The 20,928-nt window shown below is 42.5% G+C and overlaps 2 protein-coding genes across 2 annotated transcripts in view; both read left to right on the top strand.

Moving 5' to 3' along the window:
• Positions 1-665: 665 nt before the first annotated feature.
• On the top strand, positions 666-1,592 carry LOC128122589 (olfactory receptor 1019-like). The gene has a single exon (XM_052758227.1). It carries the CDS (start codon positions 666-668, stop codon positions 1,590-1,592), a length of 927 nt encoding a protein of 308 aa, XP_052614187.1.
• Positions 1,593-7,577: 5,985 nt separating this feature from the next.
• LOC128122588 (zinc finger protein 39-like) overlaps positions 7,578-20,928 on the top strand; it is a 47,415-nt gene continuing 34,064 nt past the window's right edge. Inside the window, 3 exon segments of the mRNA XM_052758226.1 lie at positions 7,578-7,697; positions 14,230-14,356; positions 19,504-19,596. Of these exon segments, the coding sequence (XP_052614186.1) occupies positions 7,602-7,697; positions 14,230-14,356; positions 19,504-19,596 (316 nt within the window). The 5' untranslated portion in view covers positions 7,578-7,601.

The raw sequence follows: 20,928 nt of genomic DNA, 5'->3' as shown, positions 1-20,928 counted from the left end.
GAATCCCCTAGAAGACAGAACTTCTAGGCACACCTATGAGGGGTTGTTTACACTAAGGCTAGCCTCTGAGAATGTCTTGCTTGGATTAAGTGATGTGTGTTTCTCGTTACATGTGCTCCTCTATAGAGGACGTTTTTCCAGCAGTGTTGGTAGAATGCTTTTTTTAAGTTAAAAAAGGCTCTTAAGAAAAATTAACAATGGAATTAATACTAAAGGTGTGTGGGGGTGAATCAGCAATGGAAAGAAAATGAGATTCAGAAAATCTATAGGATATTAAGAAGGAAATGTGTTAATAATGAGAGTAAAAATATAAAACCACTCTATCCTTTAAAACAACATTGAAATGTTTATGAGTTGACTTGCTTCAATACATAGAAAACAAATGCATGGGACTGCTTCCCACTTGACTCCATGGAGAATTTAAGAGCAAGAGAACTTGGTAGGTGTGCCCTCTCTCCCCTCCTCTGTCTCCTCCCTTCCTTTCCTCCTCCTCAGTTCTTTGAAATGCCATTTAGATAAGCTGCTTCTTGATGTTAGTTTTTTGGTGAAAGCCACGACTCTGCAGATAACATGGAGCTGCAGACACATGTTCTGAGCCTGCCTCCTATTTCTGTCCCCTCCCTTAGCTGTGTGTGGTCCCTGCTTCTGAACACAACTTGAGCAAGATGTCCAATCACACAAGAGTGACTCACTTCATCCTCAGGGGCTTCTCAGATGTCCCACAGCTGAGATGGGTGGTCATCCCGTTTTTCTTGCTTGTCTACACATTTGGCCTCCTGGGGAACAGCTCCATCATCATAGCAGTGATGAGAGACAGTAGGCTTCACTCCCCCATGTACTTCTTCCTGAAGAATTTATCTTTCCTGGACATGAGCTACACTTCAGCCACCATCCCCAAGGCAGTGCTTATATCCTTCACAGGCTCGGGAGGCATCTCCTATTTCAAGTGTGTAGCCCAGCTTTACACATTTATCACACTTTCATCTACTGAATGCTTCCTGCTCACGGCCATGGCTTATGACCGGTTCCTGGCCATCCTCAGACCACTGCTCTATGGCACCATCATGAGCCAGAAATGCTGTGTTGAGCTGGTGGTCACTGCCTGGGTGAGTGGGGCCATCTACTCAGCCTTCCACACTTTCAACACCTTCTCCCTCCCCTACTGTGGACCCAATGTTGTTGAACACTTCTTCTGTGACATCCCTCCAGTCATGAGACTGTCCTGCACTGATTACCGTCTCCATGAGGAGGTGGGCTTTGCCGTCAGCAGCTGCATTGTCATGAGCTCCTTCGCCCTCACGGTCCTCTCCTATGTGGGCATCGTGTCCACAGTTGTCCGCATCCCCTCAGTGGATGGCAGGTGGAAGGCCTTTTCTACCTGTTCCTCTCATCTGACCACAGTCCTCTTGTTCTATGGAACTGGAAGCTTCGTGTACCTGAGGCCTGCCTCTCGGTACTCCCCGACCCAGGGGCGCCTGGCATCTATTTGCTACTCTGTCCTCACTCCTTCTTTGAATCCAGTTGTCTATTGTCTGAGGAACAAAGACATGAAGTTTGCTCTGCAGAAACTTTACTGTGGAAGAAAGTCCTGAGTCCTACAAGACTGCAGTGTGTGGCTCTTAGGGTCTGATGACTGTTACTGGAGCCAAGTGTTACACACACACACACACACACACACACACACATCATACCCCCTTTCCCTTCCTGTGACACTTGGCATTGCTGATCAAGCCAGTTGCAGAACCTGCAGGAGGTCACCGCAGTCCCTGCAGTGACCTTTCAACTCCAGGGGATTCTATACCCTCTTCTGGCCTCCATGGGCATCCTGACCTATGTGCACTTATCTACATGCAGATATACACATCAAAAGTAGCATTTCAAAAATTCAACTATGTGTCTCAGAATGTCCTAAGAAATTACAGACTAAATGACTTAAATCAAGTGAAAACAATTATACCTAGATAGATTCTTGAGACAGAAAAACAAGCCAACAAAGAAATATATGTGTCTGCCACCAGAGACCTCTGACCTGTATTCAGCTGATGAAGATGTTCGGTGATGGGTGTTCAACCATGAGCTGACCTGCCTTCTAACTGTCCAGTCTTGTACTGCAGGGTGACCTAGACAGCTCCTTCAGTCTTGTTCTCATCTCAGTTTGCAGAACCTGAACTTATACACGAGGAAATGGCCAGCCAGCAGGGGCTCTTTGACTCCCTCTTCCCAGGCTCTAGGAGAACTCTCAGGAGCACCGTTTTTATTGAATGGCTGCAAAGTCCTCACATGGAATAGACTTTCTCCCCTAACCAGATCCTGTATCGCTCCCCCTATTTCACTGTGAATAATGTGCTATTGTGGGATTTCCACTGGATGTCTTCTACTGATCCTAAGAGTGATCTTACTATGTCAGTCCTAAGCATCTTCACCCAGTTCTCAAATGTACCTTTTGGGTTTTACATACTTCAGGAACAGTGTTTCTCACTGCCAATGACAGACACCGTCTCTCTGACAAGCTCTGCAATGTGATTTAATCACAGGCCTTCGTCCCTTGGTTCAGGGCTTTGCCTTTGTGTGTATGTATTTATAATCAGATACTGTCTACTCCTCCATGAAGTATTTAAGTTCCTTTATAATTAAAAATTTACTCAAATCAATTTATGAGAAATGTGGTCTCATCCCATATACTCCAGGGATTGTTCTATAATGCTGTTTTAACTCCTCCTTTTCCTGCCTCTGCTTCCCAAGTGCTGGGATTATAAGGAAGACTCACAAGGGTTTAGTGGTCAGTAAGAATTCTGAGTCCTGTTCCTTACTTTGTAACAATCATGGCACCCCCAACTCAGTATATTGGGGTACTTATCAAATTTTGTTTCTCAAAACTTACATTAGTGTTGGGTGCTGTGAACTCAAGTCAAACATCTAAAATCTAACATTTAAAATAAATAAAAATTAACTTTCTTAAGCTGGGTGGTGGTGGGTATGCCTTTAACCCCAGCTCTGGGGAGGCAGAGGAAGACGGATCTCTGTGAGTTTGAGGCCAGCCTGATCTACAGAGTGAGTTCCAGGACACACAAGGTTACACAGAGAAACCCTGTCTCAAAAAGAAAAGAAAAGAAAAGAAGTAGAAAAGAAAAAGAAAACTAACTTTCATCTCAAAAAAAGATGTGATCATAATTTGTGATTGTAAATATTTATAATGTTCAGGTATTTCCCTCTCTTAAATATTCATCAAGTTATACAGAAACAAACATGTTTTCTCATGCAGTCCATACAACAGAATCAAATATACATGGAGAATGTGAAGGTTCACAATTTATTTTTAGTGCTTTTCTGATAGGGAATGTTTTATCTAATGCGGCATGATGTAGAATGGATATTATTTTGTGTACCTACATTACATAAAAAGTGGTGACACAGTGTTATTTTTACATTGGCCTAAGTTTTTTAAAAGATGCATTTTAGAAACTCAAGAACAGAGTTTTAAAAAATAAGTGTAACTAATATGCTAAAAGAAAAAAATGAAAATAAAAAACAGAAGACAGAAAATGGTGAGAAATGGAAAAATAATTATAAAACATTTACAAATGCGATAGTCAAATCTAATTCTGTCAATAATTATTTTAAGTATAAATTATCAAAATATACCATTAAAAGACAGAGCCATGCATAATTGCTCATGCTCATTGCTCTAGCATTTCAGAGGCAAGGATGGATAGACCTCTATGAGTTTGAGACTAGCCTGGTCTATATAACAAGTTCTAGGCCATTCAGGGATACACAGTAAGACCTTGCCTTTAAAAATGATAGCTTAGATTTTTTTTTAAAGATACAACTATATTCTATCTATAATTCCATTTAAATAAATATATAGATACACACAAACTAAAAGTTAAGAAATTGAGAAATGTTGGGGCCAGCAAGATGGCTCAGATGGTTAAGGCCACCATCCACAGATACACACATCCACACAGACGCAAACATGCATACACACATACATGCACACCACACACATACACATGAAAGAGAAAAACAAAAACAGAAACCTGTTGCGATACTATCATAGACTCACTTTTCTAGAAAACCATGAAGGCTATAAATGCCCCTATGTTCATTGATGATAGCATTTTTCTTCCCCATTTTTCTGGTTCATGAGGTCTGGAGGAACATGTTAATTTAGATTCATTTCTTTTTTTGTTTTTGTTTGTTTGCTTGTTTGTTTTCTTTTTATTTATTTATTTATTAATGTTATAATTTGATTTAATTTTACGTATCAGCCAAGGATTCCCCTGTCCTCCCTCCTCCTGCCCCTCCCCCCCACCCTCCTCCCAGCCCACCCCCCATTGCCATCTCCTCCAGGGCAAGGACTCCCCTGGGGATTCAGCTCAACCTGGTAGATTCAGTCCAGGCAGGTCCAGTCCCCTCCTCCCAGGCTGAGCAAAGTGTCCCTGCATAGGCCCCAGGTTCCAAACAGCCAGCTCATGCACTGAGGATAGGTCCCGGTCCCACTGCCTGGATGCCTCCCAAACAGTTCAAGCTAATCAACTGTCTCACTTATCCAGAGGGCCTAATCCAGTTGGGGGCTCCTCAGCTATTGGTTCAAAGTTCATGTGTTTCCACTAGTTTGGCTATTTGCAGGCAAATGGATGGATCTAGAAAAAATCATCCTGAGTGAGGTAACCCAGACTCAGAAAGACAAACATGGTATGTACTCACTCATAGAAGGATACTAGATGTAAAACAAAGGGTGACTAGACTGCTACTCAAAACTCCAGGGAGGCTACCTAGAAAACGGGACCCTAAGAAAGACACAGGGATCGCCCAACGACAGAGAAATGGATGAGATCTACATGAGCAAACTGGATGTGAAGGGGCGGGGGGGGGGGGGGGTGATGAAGGGCAAGGATCGAGGGAAAGAGAGCTTAGGGGAGCAGGAGATCCCAGCTGGATCAAAAACAGAGAGGGGCCAGGTGGTGGTGGCTCACGCCTGTAATCCCAGCACTCGGGAGGCAGAGGCAGGCGGATCTCTGTGAGTTCGAGGCCAGCTCTGGTCTACAGAGCTAGTCCAGGACAGGTTCCAAAGCTACAGAGAAACCCTGTCTCAAAAAAAAAAAAAAAAAAAAAAAAAAGAACAGTGAGCCAGAAATCCACAAAGATACCTCCACAATAGACTACTGGCAATGGTTGAGAGAAAGCCCGAACTGACCTACCTACTCCGGTGATAGGATGGCCAAACACCCTAACTGTCTTGCTAGAAATCTCATCCAGTGACTGATGGAATCGGATGCAGAGATCAGGGCCAAGCCCCAGGTGGAGCTCCCGGAATCTAATCGGCAAGAAAGAGGAGGGATTGTATGAGCAAGAATTGTCGAGACCAAGATTGGAAAAAGCACAGGGACAAATAGATTCATTCTTATCAAATCTCTGCCTCAAAGGCAAACATTATCTGACTTTAACCTTTGCTGCTCAACACTTAAAGAACAGTATCTCAGGGAGAAATACAAACTTTCTACCTTAAATAATTCACAAGAACTTTTTGTTTTAATTAGCATACTCACTGTCCTTTCCCTTCCAAGAAGTGGCCCCATCTTTCAAGGCTACATTTTGCATCTCAGTTTCATGAACAAATAAGACAATTGAGATTCATGCAGGTTGTTTAGTACACAGACCCGTGTGAAATGACCATGGAACAAAAACGCATCCTGAGCATTCTTTCTGTACCTTTCCTCTTACGGTTCCCAGGCTTGGTTACAGCTCCTTGCATTCACATTGAACCATTCACACAGGGACCCTGTGGTGACCTGGTACTCTAAGGATGGTGCCCAGAGTCTGAAAGACAGCACAGAAACCCACAAGGACTGTGCCTGGTCCTGCTCTGAGGCTCAAACAATATAAGTGGCCTGTTTCACATGGAAACACTTGTCACCCTAAGGGAAAGTTCAGCAGAAGCCACATCTCCATTCACCAGGAACCCTATCTTTAAAGTAGAGAAGGAAAGACGGCGTTTCGTGGCAGGTGAGTTCCTCCAAAGTCCTGATCTTGAGATGTTGCTGATGGAGGTGTGACTAGCAAACACCTGTAACTGTGAGACCTAGATGAATGTTTAACTTTATTCATGGAGAACTCCAACTAAATATACCCTTTCTCATATCTTACATTCTTTTTGTCAAATACATAATTATCTCACTTTATAAAAATGAATACATGGCTCAGCTCCCACATGGCAATTCACAACCATGTGCAAGTCCAATGCCTCTTCTGACCTCTACAGGCTTATGCATGCACATGGTGCCCATACACATACAATTAACTAATTTTAAAATCATTTTTAAAAGTGGGCAAGATGTATTAATAGACATGTCTTACGAAAACATTGGAAATGAACATCTTCATACATAAACAAAGTAGGCCAGACTCAGAAAAAAAAAACAAATATTGTGTGTTTTTCCTTGGAAGTAAAAACAATTTCATATGTTCTGAATGAGTGTATGCTCCGTGTGTGTGTGTGTGTGTGTGTGTGTGTGTGTGTGTGTGTGTGTCCATGAATGACAGAAGATGGCATTGGATCCTCTGGAAATGAGGTTACGGGAGGTTGTAAGCTGCTCAACATATTATTAGTTGGGTCATCTGAAATAGCAGCAAGTGCTTTTAGACACTGAAAATAGTGGGGAAATGTTTAGAAAAAGTAACAGGACTTTGGCAAGAGAAAGGCAGAGCAAACAAGAGAAATAGGGGTGATGTAATTATGTTCAAATATATCACATTTGAATGAAAATACTATGAAAGCACTTTGAATAATGAATAAATCTTTATTATAAGAAAGAATTGGCATTACCTTTTTGAGGAAACGTTTTATATGGTTTTATGTGTATGGTATAAAATATAAACTGGCCAAATTTGGGGGTGTGGCTATACAAATGGTAAGCCTTTAACATTAGCAAGTGTCAGGAAAAATGCAAACTAAAATCACAATAAGTTACCATTTGTATGAGTGAATTTGTCAGTAACAGAAAAGTTGACAAGTGTTACTGAGAATGTGAAGATGAGCAACCCATTTTTAAAAGGAGCTAAAAATGGACAGATGTTCATTATGGAAAATGTGAAGATCTCTCAAAAAGATTAAAATGCAACTACTGTAACAATTGGCAAGTCCAATTGTGAACATATAAATAAAGGATTTCAGGTCAATGTGCCCGAGATTCCTGCACTGCTATAGTTATTGAAGAACTATCCATAGGGGTCAAGGTATGACAATTACTTGTGTTCATCCATGGGTGTATGAAAAGGAGACATGAATATCCACAATGAAATACATCTCAAAAATAGCAAAACCTTGTTACTTTAGACGACACAAATAAACTTGAAGGACGTCATGCTAAATGGAATAGCCAGGTAGAGAAAGAAACACACTTCATGATGTCGCAGGTTTAAGTGGGAAAAGTCTAGGAATAAAGTGATAAGTACGGTCAGCCTTGTTCCATCAACGATTGGTATCGCTCACTGTCACTCAAGATATTCTATCCAATCATGGAGAAGACTCGGATCTGTCCAATCAGACCCATGCTCTGAGGCGGGGCGTACTTTCCTGATCTGTCTCCGGCTCCGCCATGTTGCTTCCGGTTTCCGCCGAGGTCGAGCCCTGGTATCTTTGGCCCTACGTTCTCCTGGTGAAAGCCCCTCAGAAGCTGACGTCCAGCACCAAGGTGAGTGCAGCCTCTGGGGAACCGGCGGGAGCTGGCCGGGGTCGGTCCTCAGCTCTTCGGCTGTTCCGGGTGCCAACGGCGCTGGGCTGGGAACCTGTGCGGGGCTGAGCTCACTGCCTATCTCTCTCCATTCTGGAAGCTGTGCTCAGCCTGGCCCTGTTCCTGAGTCCATCTCCTGCGGCTCCTGAGCTTAGTCCTCCCTCCACCAGGTTGTGGTGTGTGTCCCCACGCTGCAGTTCAAAAGGACATTGCAGACTGTCTGTATGATGTTTCTTTGTAAGGGCTTCAGCGGAGAGGAAGGCATTGAGGAGTCAGTCCCTTGACCGATTAGTAAGGGAAAAGCTGGTGAGGGGGATGTTGAAAGAGAAGCGATGGCTGGACTCCTAGGTGAGGGACCAGCGACTTTGGGGTGTTAATCAGCTAGACCACAGTTACCAGAGACTTAACCATCCCTGCGTTCTTGCTTCATTGCTAAGGGCATCTCTTCAGACCTGTTGTGTCTGGAGGAAAGAGCTATGACACAGCGGTAGTTCACAGAGGAGCCGAGCTGTCTTATTGTGGTTTTAGCTCCTTTGGACCCACACTCAGAACTGTGGCTTCCTGGAGCCTGTGGTAGTTTTACTTCTAGTGTTCTGAATAACCGAATACTCTTTTTTAAAAACAGTATAGAAGCGGTGTGAGGGACACCAAGTTACCATCTCAACCAGTTCTCCTGGGATAACATTTTAAAAACTGTACAGATCTCATTTGTTGTAGCTACACTAGCTAGAGCAAGTGAATTTGTGGGAGGGAGCTACGCCAAGGCCTGACTGCAGGGAGACCAGCCATTGTGAAATATCACTGCAAAAGTCCTACAGTGAATTTGCCAGTGTGGTCTTGAGAGGAAACCATCTAGATTGGAGGAGACACACTTTCTGTGAAATTTAAATATGTAAAACAAGATCTACTAGTAGGACAGTTCTGTATGGTGCATTTGTATTGAACCGTACCAAACTGACAGGAACCTAAGTAATATTGCCTTTGTAGCTTCCTATGATTTCTGTGACTCAATAATGTTCATTAAACACCCATCCTTAAAACATTGAATTATTTTAGAATAACATAGTTGCTAAGCAAGCAGCAGATGTTTCCATTAACCTGTGTATAATTGAATGATGAATCTCTACCATTTAATAAAATGCCTGGTGCTCCTTCAACAAGATCCGTTGTGGCAGTTGTCAAGTATAATATACTATTTCCACACAGGGAGACATTTTCGTTGTCTTAGCTTTCTCCCGGTCTTTGTGAATTGGGATCTGAAAGCAAGATCATATCTAGTGAGTTAATTTCTGTTGACCTTCTCTTCTAGCTGTGATTGCACAGTCCTCTCATGTCTGAAAGAGCTAGGACAATGGACACATCTGAGGTAAGTTGTATAGTTAGCCTCACCTTGTTTAATACTGTAGTTTAGGACTTTTGAAAATTGGAATGGAAGAATAAACCTAATGTAAGGTAGATACATGCAGATGAGAGCATGGGATGTGTTGACAGAGCCACATTATAAGGTCTTTTGTAGAGTGATTAAGTCACATGCAACGTGGTCTCTAGTTTTCCTGACACGTTCTGTTTGTTGTAGGGGTTGGATTGACTCAGGAAGTGCCAGCTTCTCGTGCTGGCATGGACACGTGCATGATGTGGACAGAGCTTCATTCCCAGGCTGGAGATGAACACAGCCTTCAGCAATGTCAGTTCACAAGTGCTCAAGCTCAGATCCTTTCACAGGGCTCTTCTTTGCTGGCTAAAGTTGTATAGTTCCGGAGAGCTTTAGGAAGACCCCACTTATGTCAGATGAGACCTGGAATGTATGAAGACAACGTACTGTGGGTCCTTCACTTCTCTCCCTGCGTTTCCTCTGCTTGTGTGTGTATGTAGATCATAACAATGTCCCAACATAAGTTTCTAGTAATAATTTGTCTTTACAGTTTGCATTTTTTCTCCTACTCACTGTACTCTTGGTTCAGATTCTCAACATCCATCGCAGTCAGATGGAAACACTGTTCTCTGCCGGCTGCCTTACTTAAGTCTTCTGCCATGCTGCAGAGTTGTGCCCATCATCTTCACCGGGAAGGTCTTCATTTCAGTCTTGATATTGCTGCTGCTTTCTTAGCTCATTTTCTTAGTACTTTTTCTCCTTGTCATAGCTTACCCTTTTCTTCTGCTCAGTTCCCCACTCATCCCACCTTAGAGGACTTCTGTAATCCAGCCCTTTGAGTTTAGTGACTAGTTCTTGGTAGCATGAACCACTTGTTCGCTTTCAGATTGTAAGTTTAACTCCTGTGTTGATATGCAAAGGCATATCAAGCTCTCCTTGACAAAATGGAAGTCATAGCCTCCATTTTTTCCTCGTATATGGTATTGACACTGATCTACCTTATGGCATTGATGCGTGTGCTGAAAGGAGGGATTTCTTTTTTTTCTGGACCTTTTTTTTTTCCCTCCACTTCTGTTCCCTGTCCTTTGCTCCCTGAGGTCTAATGTTAGGAGTTGCAGTTGTTCCTGCTGGCTTTGTTTGTTGTTCCTTCTTGGTCCAGGGGCAGCATGTGATGCTGTGGATGGTGAGGAAGTGTGACTGCCTAAAGACGAGTGAATACTTTCTTGCTCACACTGGAACTGTCCGTCTCTGCCAGGCTGGGAGGGTCTGTTCCTCAGTGGTGATGCCTGAGTGCTGATGAGCTGTACTGCTCCAAAGTGGGTGCAATGCAGGCCTTGGGAGTGAGTGGGAGAAAACAGAAGTTAGTGGGATACCATTTGTGTACGAGTCACAAGAAAGGCACACAGAGCACAAGTAAAAACAGAAGCTTGGATCTGAATAATGTACATATCTTGATTATATATTTTATAATCAAAACTTCTGGTTTGTAGATCATAAAGAATATATCCCTTGCTCAGAAATGTCTTGACATTACTTTAAACACAGGAAACAGGACCAGCTAGATTGCAGTCCTGACAGGGTTGGGGTAGGATTCTCTACAAAGGCTATAAGTACACTGGGTCAGGTTCAACAGCTTGCCTGATGTTTCCCATAGACAGAAGCCAGAGTATAGGAATCTGCAGGTAAAAGTGAGAAGAGTACCATGTACTTGTGCCTTCATTGACGTACACAGTGGCTCAGGTTCGTGGTCAGTAGCTAAGAAGGAATTCTGGATTCAAAAATTGAGGCCAAACACATTTGGGTAACAGGAGTGTTGACATATTATCTGGATGGTAGAAAGAGATAAAGGTATTTGTGTCTCCTATCAAACCTCATCAGAAATGACCTCAGCAGAGGACTTTACAAGTAAAGTACTTGGCACTAGGAACTTTTAAGACAAGGTCTCACTAGATGACTTTGGTTGGCCTAGAACTTGCTCTGTAAACCATGCTGGTCTTGAACTCACAGACCACCTGCCTCTGCTTCCCGAGTGCTTACCTTAAAGGTAAGCACCACCACACTCAGCAGCTAGGACTGTTATTTGTTTCTGTTCCCATAGCCACATGTGCTACTGGCCTAGCTCTCTTATATTGATAAGGGGCAGTGCTTCTAGCAAAGGCCACACCCATGAGACTGTTCAGCTGGAGGGACTGATTTTATTCCGAGCACTTGGCTTCTTCTGACTCCAAGGCAATAAGTGGAAAAGGACCTAGTGGTGGTTTTCCTGAGTAATCTAGATTACCAAGGGAAAATCCGACTAGTCTACAATGGCGATAAGGGGGGATATTCATTACTTTTGTACTGCTGTGACCAAATAAATACCTGAAGAACCCACTTAGGGGAGGGACATTTATTCTGGCTCATTGTTTCAGAGGTGTGAGTCCATCATGGCAGTGGTGGCAGGTTGGAGTGGCTCCATCAGTGGAGGTGTGAAGAGGAGCAGCTGTTCACACCATGGCAGACCTGGAACCTGAGAGAGAAGTGGGAAGGAACCAGGGGCAGGTATAATCTTCACAGACACCCCGTTTCTAGTCTATTTCCAGCAGCCAGACCCTACCACCTAAACCTTCCAAAGCCTTCGAAGTAGCACCACACACTTTGGATCACATGCTCAAAGCAGTAAGCTTGTAGGGAACATCCCATAGTTAAACCACAAAAGGAGGAGTATGTCTAGAGTACAGGAGATCACTAAGGGCATCTCTTAGTATAACTGTGCCCTCTTGTAGCCAAAACACTCCCATCAGGAAGGACCACAAATATTCCAGACACTTTAGTTATGACTGTGGGTCAGGAATGTTTTTGTGTATGTCCACGTATATCAAGCAGATATTTTGGATGCTGATTTTTCTCTGTAATTTTTTTTTAGGTATAGAATTAGGAAGTGAATATTTTTAGAAGTGACTGCATCTTTTTGTGCCTGCTATTTCTTTGTCTTGGGATCTAATTTTATTGTATATGAATTCAAATTTCTCAGCTTTTATTATGGTTGTGTATTTATTGACTACTTCCTTTTATTTCCGTACTGAAAATTAAAAGCAGAACAGTTCAGACCCGGAAGTCAGTGTAAGCTGTGAGACTCGGTTCAGTGTGCATGTGGGTGTTCCTGGTCCGTCCTCAGGACTGATCTTCTCTAGCTGATGCAGTCTGTTTCCTTGGATGTCAGAGCTATAGGTGATGTTTTGATAAGCAGCACCTCCAGCTTTGGTGGTTATATAAGCAGGGTGTATATCACATCTGTGACCATGATAGATAGCTTCACAGAATGGCCTGCCTAGAGTTTGCTGATGAGTGTGAAAAAGAGCAGCAAACCAAGGGCCAGCTTCAAAAGGTCATCAGAAGCGCAGGTCTCTTCTGCAGATAATTCCTTAGGCAGCATTAGCTGGTCCTGATTGAGTTGAAATGAGGTGGGAGTGGAGGTATATGTTCTGTTCACATAAACAGCACTGAAAACGAGTAGGCAGTGGTCACTGTGTCCTGGACTCCTCTTGCACACATATGCAGCACATCCACAATACCATCTTTTTAGTGCTTTGTGCTTATTATCTTGTGTCTCAAAATGATGCCTGGAATTCATTTAACACCCATTATGACTACTCTTGTCTCAGATATCTGGCATTTATAGATGAATTTCAACCTACCCTGTACAGAGTATAACAGATTGGAGTATGTGTGGGAACATGGTAATGAGCTGAAGGGGTAAACCTCGCGAGGCATCATCTTCACTACAGTCTTGGAGTCTTGGGCAGGTGTGGTGGATGGCCTTAACCCTGAAGATTGGACACCTTCCTAGATGAGGCTCTGATTCTGCGCCCTGGTCATTACTTCCCAAGCTCATGGCTCTAGTTAAGGAACTTCTTATTCTGTTTCCTAGGAAGTTTGGTCTTTGCTGATGATAAATGAAAGCCTTTCCGATGTATTATGCTCAGAGAATAAGCAGCCCTTTCCTTCTCTTTCTCATTCACAGTCTCAAATGCTGCTTTTTGTCTAAATCACTTACTAGGCAGCAGCTTAAAAAAGTCATCAGAGATGACAGGTCACTTCTGCAGATACTTCATAGACAGCATCAGTTAGTTGTTACTGAGTTGAAGTAAGGTGGGAATGGAGGTATATGTTTTGTTCTGGTCTATACATACTACCTTAATTTGCTTGTGTTCGAAAGAAATTAGGAAACAAGTTATCATGGGAAAACAGTTGTTTCCAGGTTAGCAAAACCACAGGAGAAAAAAAAAAATCTATTGTTTCCTTCAAAAATTGCCTGATTTCTTTCATGTCACATAGTTAACACATCAGCTCCCATATAATTGTTTATGTAAAAAGCTTGGAAACAAACTGGCATTTTTATCAAAAACAAAATAAATTAATGAAAATGCTATTCTTAATTTTTATTTTCTGTTGCTGCTTTGTGTTTCCTTCTGTGATGAGTTCCCAATTCCTTACTACCTCTTTTGTCTGTCTAGCCCCTAACTCCTGGTCCCCCTGCCTCAGCCTTCTGGAGGAATGGGATCTGTGGAGCTTACCACATTGTATATCTTCAGTTCTCTGTTCTTAGTGCTCTGTTTCCCAATATGGACATTGTGGAGTGATTCTTCCCCTCTGGCTCTGCCCTAAGACCCTCCCCTTTCTCCTTTCAAGGGATGGCTTTCAAAATATCTAGGTGTTGAACTGGCTTCTGCTTGTTTAGATATTGCCCTATAGGATGCTAGTGATGTTTCTTTCTGTTGGATCTAGCAGTTCTAAATTTTGGAAGGGCATATGTGGGTGCCTATGACTGTACTTATGTAACTTACAGACATTACTTAGATTTGTAATTGGTAGAGTCAGAGATGTGTTCTGTAGGGAAACCAAAGGATTATCAATTGCTTACATTTGTTTTCTGCCTTTTGTCTCTCATCATTGCTAAATTAGTTTGTTTGTAAGGCATTTTGCAGATGATTTTTTCTTCCAGGATGAGAAAACTTATATGTATATTGTGTGTAAATGATGCTTGTGGAGAGGAGTGACCTCCCATATTCCTGACCTCCCATATTCCTATTTCTTGCCCAAGGCTGAAGGCTTGGGCTGAGGAATGTTGTTTCATTACAGGGGTTGGTGTCATTTGAGGATGTCTCTGTGGACTTCACCTGGGAGGAGTGGCAGGACCTGGATGATGCTCAGAGGCAGCTCTACAGGGACGTGATGCTGGAGACCTACAGGAGCCTGGAGTCCTTGAGTGAGTGAAAGTCCCCGGTAATCCTATTAGAAGCTTTTTTTTTTTTTTTGGATTTTTTTTTTTTTTTGTGCTAGTGGCCAAACTGGTTCTTGTGCAGTATAGGTAAGTACCCAGTACTGAGCTTAATCTCCAGACTGTTTGTATTTCATTATTTTTTTTATATGTATGAGTATTTTGCTACCATGTATGTGTGTGCACCATGTGCATACAGTGCCCAATGCGGTCAGAAACGGCATTGGAGGCCCTGAAACTGGAGTTACAGACAGTTGTTAGCAGCCATGGGGTTGCTGGGAATCAAACCTTGTCCTCTTCAAGAACAGCAAGTATTCTTAATTGCTGAGCCATTTCTCCAGGCCCCACCCCATTTGTTTGTTTGTTTGTTTGTTTGTTTTTTGAGGTAGGGTCTCAACATAGCCCTGGCTGTCCTGGAACTCACTATGTAGACCAGGCTCTCCTTGAACTCAGAGATCCAACTACCTCTGCTTTCCAAGTGCTGGGATAAAAGGCGTGCTCCACCACATCCAGTGCTGTTTGTGATTTTAACTGGCACGTCATAGTTGTACATATTCATGAAAACATTGCTCCTCCCCAGTCTTGCAACATTAGGCTCGAAGAGCAGCTCCTCTGTAGTACTCTTCTGTGCCTCATTGTGGTGGAGTAGCCTGAGCTGTTAACACAGTGAGAAGCCACAGAGAGAGCATCAGCACTGTCACGTTCAACAGCAGAAGCTAAAGTTTTGTATTCGTTTTTTCAAAAGCTCTTCCTATATACTACACATGATAGTACACACCTTTGATCCCAGTACTTGGGAGGCAGAGACAGACAGATCTTTGTGAGTTCAATGCCAGCCTGGTCTACAAGGTGAGTTTAGGCCAGCTAAAACTACATAGAGACTCTATCTCAAAATAACAAAACCGAACACATTTAAAAAAAAAAAAAAACCAACTTCTTCCTGTTACCTGCTTTTTTGGTTTCGTGCTTGTATCAGTTTTTACATTGGTGCTCTCACTGGTATTTTCTTTGTACCGATTTCCACTTTGGTGTTTGTCCCTTCTCTGCTCCTCTTTCATCCCTTGATTTTGTGTAAGAACTTACTGCTTTCTTTCTATTGCGTTTACCACATCTTACCACATTGTTGAATGGCAGTAGACTCTATTTGTTGCAGTGCACTTTGAAGTTTTTTGTTTATTTTTGACAGTTCCTCATTCAGGACAGTGCTATCTACTTTCAGTATACTTTTCATGATGTTTTTAATGCCTGACTTGGGTGGGGGAAGGGCTGGATGTTTTTTTGTTTGTTTGTTTGTGTGTGGTCCAAGCACATCAGTTTATGGGGTTTGCCTGACCCTTTACATGCATGAGGCAGCCACGAGAGGCTTCCTCTATTTTCCCCCTTATATCTTGAGGCAGACTCTCACTGAACCAGAAGCTTGCCTTTCCAGCCAGGCTATTGGCCAGCAATCTTCTGGAATGTGCCTGTCTCTATCCTCCTTCTGCCCCCACCCCCCACCCCACCCCCACCACCACACCCAGCTTCATCCAAGTGCTGGGTCTCCAACCCTGATCATCTTTTCAAATCTGACCCCATTTGAAGATGGGCTCTTACTGTGTGCTTTGGCTAGTGTGTTAGTTACTTTTCTGTTGCTGTCAAAACACACCATGACCAAGGTAACTAGACAAGAAAGCATTTAACTGGGCTCCTGGTTTCAGAGGGTCAGAGTCCATGATGGCAGAACAAGGCATGGAGGCAGGAACAGCCGAGAGCTCACATCTTGATCCGAAAACATGATGCAGAGAGAGGACACTGGGAATGGCACAGAACTTTTGAAACTCAAAGTTTGCCCACAGTGATACACCTCCCCAACACCCAAACAGTCCTACCAAATGGGGACCAAGTGTTCAAACATGAGCCTGTGGACACCATTCTCTTTCAGAGCATCACAGCTAGGCTACAGCTCCCCATCCTTTTGCTGCACTCTCCTCAGCGTGCAGATTATAGGTGGGAGCCACCATGTTGAACCAGTCCTTACTGTTGATTTCTAGTCTTGTTTTTGTGGTCTAGGACACCCAGGGTATGTTTCACTTTGTTTTTGTTTTTTGTTTGTTTTGTTTTGTTTTATGGCACATTGAAGCTTCTTTTGTTTCCTGACATTTGATCTGTTCTGGAGAGTGCTTTGTTGATGAGGGCAATGTGTGTTGGGTGGAATAATTCTGTAATGTTTAAAGCCTCTTTGGTCTCTAAGTAAAGTTTAACTGCACTGTTGATTTACTTCTCATGTGTTTGCATTGTGTAATTGGGTCCTCCAGCAGTGGAGTGGGGGGGGTGTGTGTCTGTGTCTGTATCTGTGTATGTGTAAAATGTTATAAAATGTCTACTATTTATGTGACTGACTATTAATATACATATATCATTATAATGAGTCTTGTCTTTTTTTTACAATGTTTGGTTTTAAAGTCACTTTGTCTGACTTAAGTATATTTAACAGTTGTTTGGTCTGTATGTGTTGGCCATAGTTAACAGTTGTGAGGTCTGTATGTGTTGGCCATAGTTAGCAGTTGTGAGGTCTGTATGTGTTGGCCATAGTTAGCAGTTGTGAGGTCTGCATGTGTTGGCCATAGTTAACGGTTGTGAGGTCTGTATGTGTTGGCCATAGTTAGCGGTTGTGAGGTCTGTATGTGTTGGCCATAGTTAGCGGTTGTGAGGTCTGCATGTGTTGGCCATAGTTAGCAGTTGTGAGGTCTGCATGTGTTGGCCATAGTTAGCAGTTGTGAGGTCTGTATGTGTTGGCCATAGTTAGCAGTTGTGAGGTCTGTATGTGGTGGCCATAGTTAGCAGTTGTGAGGTCTGCATGTGGTGGCCATAGTTAGCAGTTGTGAGGTCTGCATGTGGTGGCCATAGTTAGCGGTTGTGAGGTCTGTATGTGTTGGCCATAGTTAGCAGTTGTGAGGTCTGTATGTGTTGGCCATAGTTAGCAGTTGTGAGGTCTGTATGTGTTGGCCATAGTTAGCAGTTGTGAGGTCTGTATGTGTTGGCCATAGTTAGCAGTTGTGAGGTCTGCATGTGGTGGCCATAGTTAGCGGTTGTGAGGTCTGTATGTGTTGGCCATAGTTAGCGGTTGTGAAGTCTGTATGTGTTGGCCATAGTTAGCAGTTGTGAGGTCTGCATGTGGTGGCCATAGTTAGCGGTTGTGAGGTCTGCATGTGTTGGCCATAGTTAGCGGTTGTGAGGTCTGCATGTGTTGGCCATAGTTAGCAGTTGTGAGGTCTGCATGTGTTGGCCATAGTTAGCGGTTGTGAGGTCTGCATGTGGTGGCCATAGTTAGCAGTTGTGAGGTCTGCATGTGTTGGCCATAGTTAGCAGTTGTGAGGTCTGTATGTGTTGGCCATAGTTAGCGGTTGTGAGGTCTGCATGTGTTGGCCATAGTTAGCGGTTGTGAGGTCTGCATGTGTTGGCCATCATTTCAGTCCCTTAACCATCAATCTAGGTGTGCCTTCATTGGCACACTGACTTTTGCTTAGGTAGTCAGTCATCAAGTTTCTTTTCTGTTAGCCATTCGGCCAGCCTGTATCCTCTGACTCACAGATTACATTCTTACAAAATGCTGTTTTGGGAGTTTTGTTGTTGCTGTTTCTCTTCATACTTTCTGTTCTTTTCTGATAAATCTTGGTTGTTTTGTGGTTTCCTATATAGACAGGAATTATTTTAAACTTACTTTTTGTGCATCTGCTCTGCATTTGAGTTTTTACCTTTCCATATGTTTTCATGATAGTATCCTGTGAACATTAACCATTTCTTGTCAAGTCAGCCTGAGGTAATGAAAGTTTTTACTTGTTTACATTTGAAAGTTTTTGTTCTGTTTGAATGTTCTGGTTATGGTATTGTTGCTTGGAAATACACTTTGATATTTTTAATATATGTCTCATTTTTCTTGGTCTGTAAAGTTTCTACATTTGGAGACATTTACTGTGCTATATGGGTATTGTTCGGTGTATGACATACTGTTTGTCTTATCGTTTAAAAGTTTGTATTGCTTTTATTATATTTATTTCTGTGTGGTGGGGGCATGTGTATGCCTTGGGGTGTATGTGGAGGTCAGAAGACAACTTTCAGGAATTGCATCCTCCTTCCATCATGTGGTTCCTGAGGATTGCACTCAGGTCGTGAGTCTTAGATGCAAGTGCCTTTACCTGCTGAGTATCTCATCTGTCTTTTTTCCATTCTCTTACTTTGTAAAATTTAGTTTTTTTAAGCTGTAATTTCTCGGCCAGGTACAGTGGTGTACACCTTTAATCATCTCAGCACTTGGGAGGCAGAGGTAAGTGTAGCTCTGATTTCAGGGCCAGCCTGGTCTACAGGATGAGTTTCAGGACTGCCTGGCTACACAAAGAAAACTTGTCTTGAAAAAACAAAAAAGAAAAGATCTCTCTCCACAGACTTTCTTTCAAAATTCAGTTCTGAAAGTATTAAAATGTGCCACATGCTGGCTCTCATGCTATCTTAGAGTTCTGTCTTTGTTTTGTAGGGTTTTTTTTAATCATATTTAATTATGTGTGTCTGTGTGTGCGTTTATGTATGTGAGTACAGTGTTCACATAGGATGCAAGAGGAAGGTAGATCCTCTGGAGCTGGAGTTTACAGTTGTTTGTGAGCTGCCTGGGTTAGTGCTTAGAACTGAACTCTGGTCCTCTGCAGAAGCGTCCGCTCTTCCTTCCTGGGTCATCTCTCCAGTCCTGTTTTGGACTTTAATAGTTGACTGTGATACACCTTGGGGATTGATCTATTTTGATTGAGTCTGTGGATGTTCTTAAAGCTCTTATGAAATGTTCTCATTGGTCCTGTCACTGCCCAATGCCCATAGTAAGATATATGTTGGTTTTATGTGTATGGGGTTTTTGCCTGCATGTATGCCTGTGCACAACTTGAATGCAGTGCCTTCAGAAGCCAGAAGAAGGCATCTGGTTCCCTGGGACTAAAGTTTGAAACAGTTGTGACCCTCCATTTGGGCTCTAGGAATTAAACCCGAGTCCCCAGCAAGAGCACCCAGTGTTCTTAACCTCTAAGCCACCTCTCCAGCCCAATGTTTTGTCATTATTTAATGTACCTGACTTAGCAGTTAGCCAAAACTTGACAATTATTTCCTATTAATAGACCAGTGTGATCCCAAACCTGAGTTGATCCTGAAGTTGGAACAAGAAGCTGAGCCATGGAAGGAAGAAGATGTCCCAAACCAGAGCCTCCCAGGTCAGTGAATAGACCCTGGACAAGGATGCCAAGTTGAGGAAGCTCATCAGATGGTGGCTGTGTGGAGCTCTTGTCTCCATTTTTCTCTTGTTCCAAACTCGAATTTAAGTGTTCTTACTCACCCAACAATCAGTATGTATGGTATATACAACAATCTGCGAGGAAGGCTCTTTCATGTAAATGCATACCACTTACATTAGTCAGGGTTCCTTAGAGGAACAGAACTGATAGAACACACACACACACACACACACACACACACACAAATACGGGATTTATTAGAGTGGATTACAGGCTCTGCCCCAGGTAGTCCAACAAAGGCTGTCCCAACAGAAAGGTCAAGATTCTGGTAGTTGTTCAGTCAGGTCAGTGAGACTGGATGTCTCACCAGTACCATTTTGTGCTGGAGTCTCTGAGGATTCCTAGTGAGCTTCTGTCTTCAGTATGCATTGGAATCCTGAAGAGGTAGGTCCTAAAACCAGTGAACAAGATAGATGCACTTGCCAGTGAGAGTGAAGACAAGCAGGCAAAAAGCAGAAACCCCCTTCTTCCGTGACCTTTATATGAGCTGCCACCGGACAGTCTGGCTGATATTTAGAGTGAGCCTTCCCACTTAAATGATCCAATCCAGAAAATCCCTCACAGGTCTGTATAGCTGCTTGGATTTAAGTTGGTTCCAGATATAGTCAAGTTGACAGCCAAGATTAGCCATCACACCACTTTAGTTATTTTTTGCCATGTATTGTCTTAGGCTTAGCAAATTCATTCCCCTTTCTAGATTTTTCAATATATTATCTTAGGCTAAATAAATTCCGTTCAATCTGTGGCTGTTCTTAGACATGTTTGTTGGTGAGGTTATTTTATTTAAATTCTTAGTTGTCCTTTTTTCATCTGTATAGCTTGTTTTGAGCATTTATTTATGTGTTTATTGCTTGTTATTTGCTCCCTCTTATACACTTGTGGATATTCTGGAACAAAAAGTGGAAGTCAGGAAATTTATCAACAGGCTAAAGAGCGCTGTTGTGTTGAGAAATAGAAATTTTGGCATTTAAGAAATCATCACCTCTCACCCAAAGTCTTCCCTGAATAAAAGAAGAAAAAAAATAGTTAAGGTCTAAAGAATATGCAATTTTAAGATTATCACTTTCTTTTGATTTAATTTCATTTTAGACCACGGATTTCAAAACATAGTATACAATATGTAGTGGACAAGAACTCTCGAGTGCTTATTATTTCTTTAAGAGTCCAATTTTGGTGTTAATAGTTTGAAACTAACACTGAAAACATAGTCCTTTAGACAACTCACCAAGGGATTGATAAAATATGAGAAAA

The sequence above is a fragment of the Peromyscus californicus genome, unplaced genomic scaffold, assembly GCF_007827085.1.
Source record: "Peromyscus californicus insignis strain IS unplaced genomic scaffold, ASM782708v3 Scaffold_3__1_contigs__length_106647218, whole genome shotgun sequence".
Classification (NCBI taxonomy): domain Eukaryota; kingdom Metazoa; phylum Chordata; class Mammalia; order Rodentia; family Cricetidae; genus Peromyscus; species Peromyscus californicus.
The sequence above is the reverse complement of the archived record's forward strand: the minus strand, read 5'-3'. Positions and strand labels throughout refer to the sequence as shown.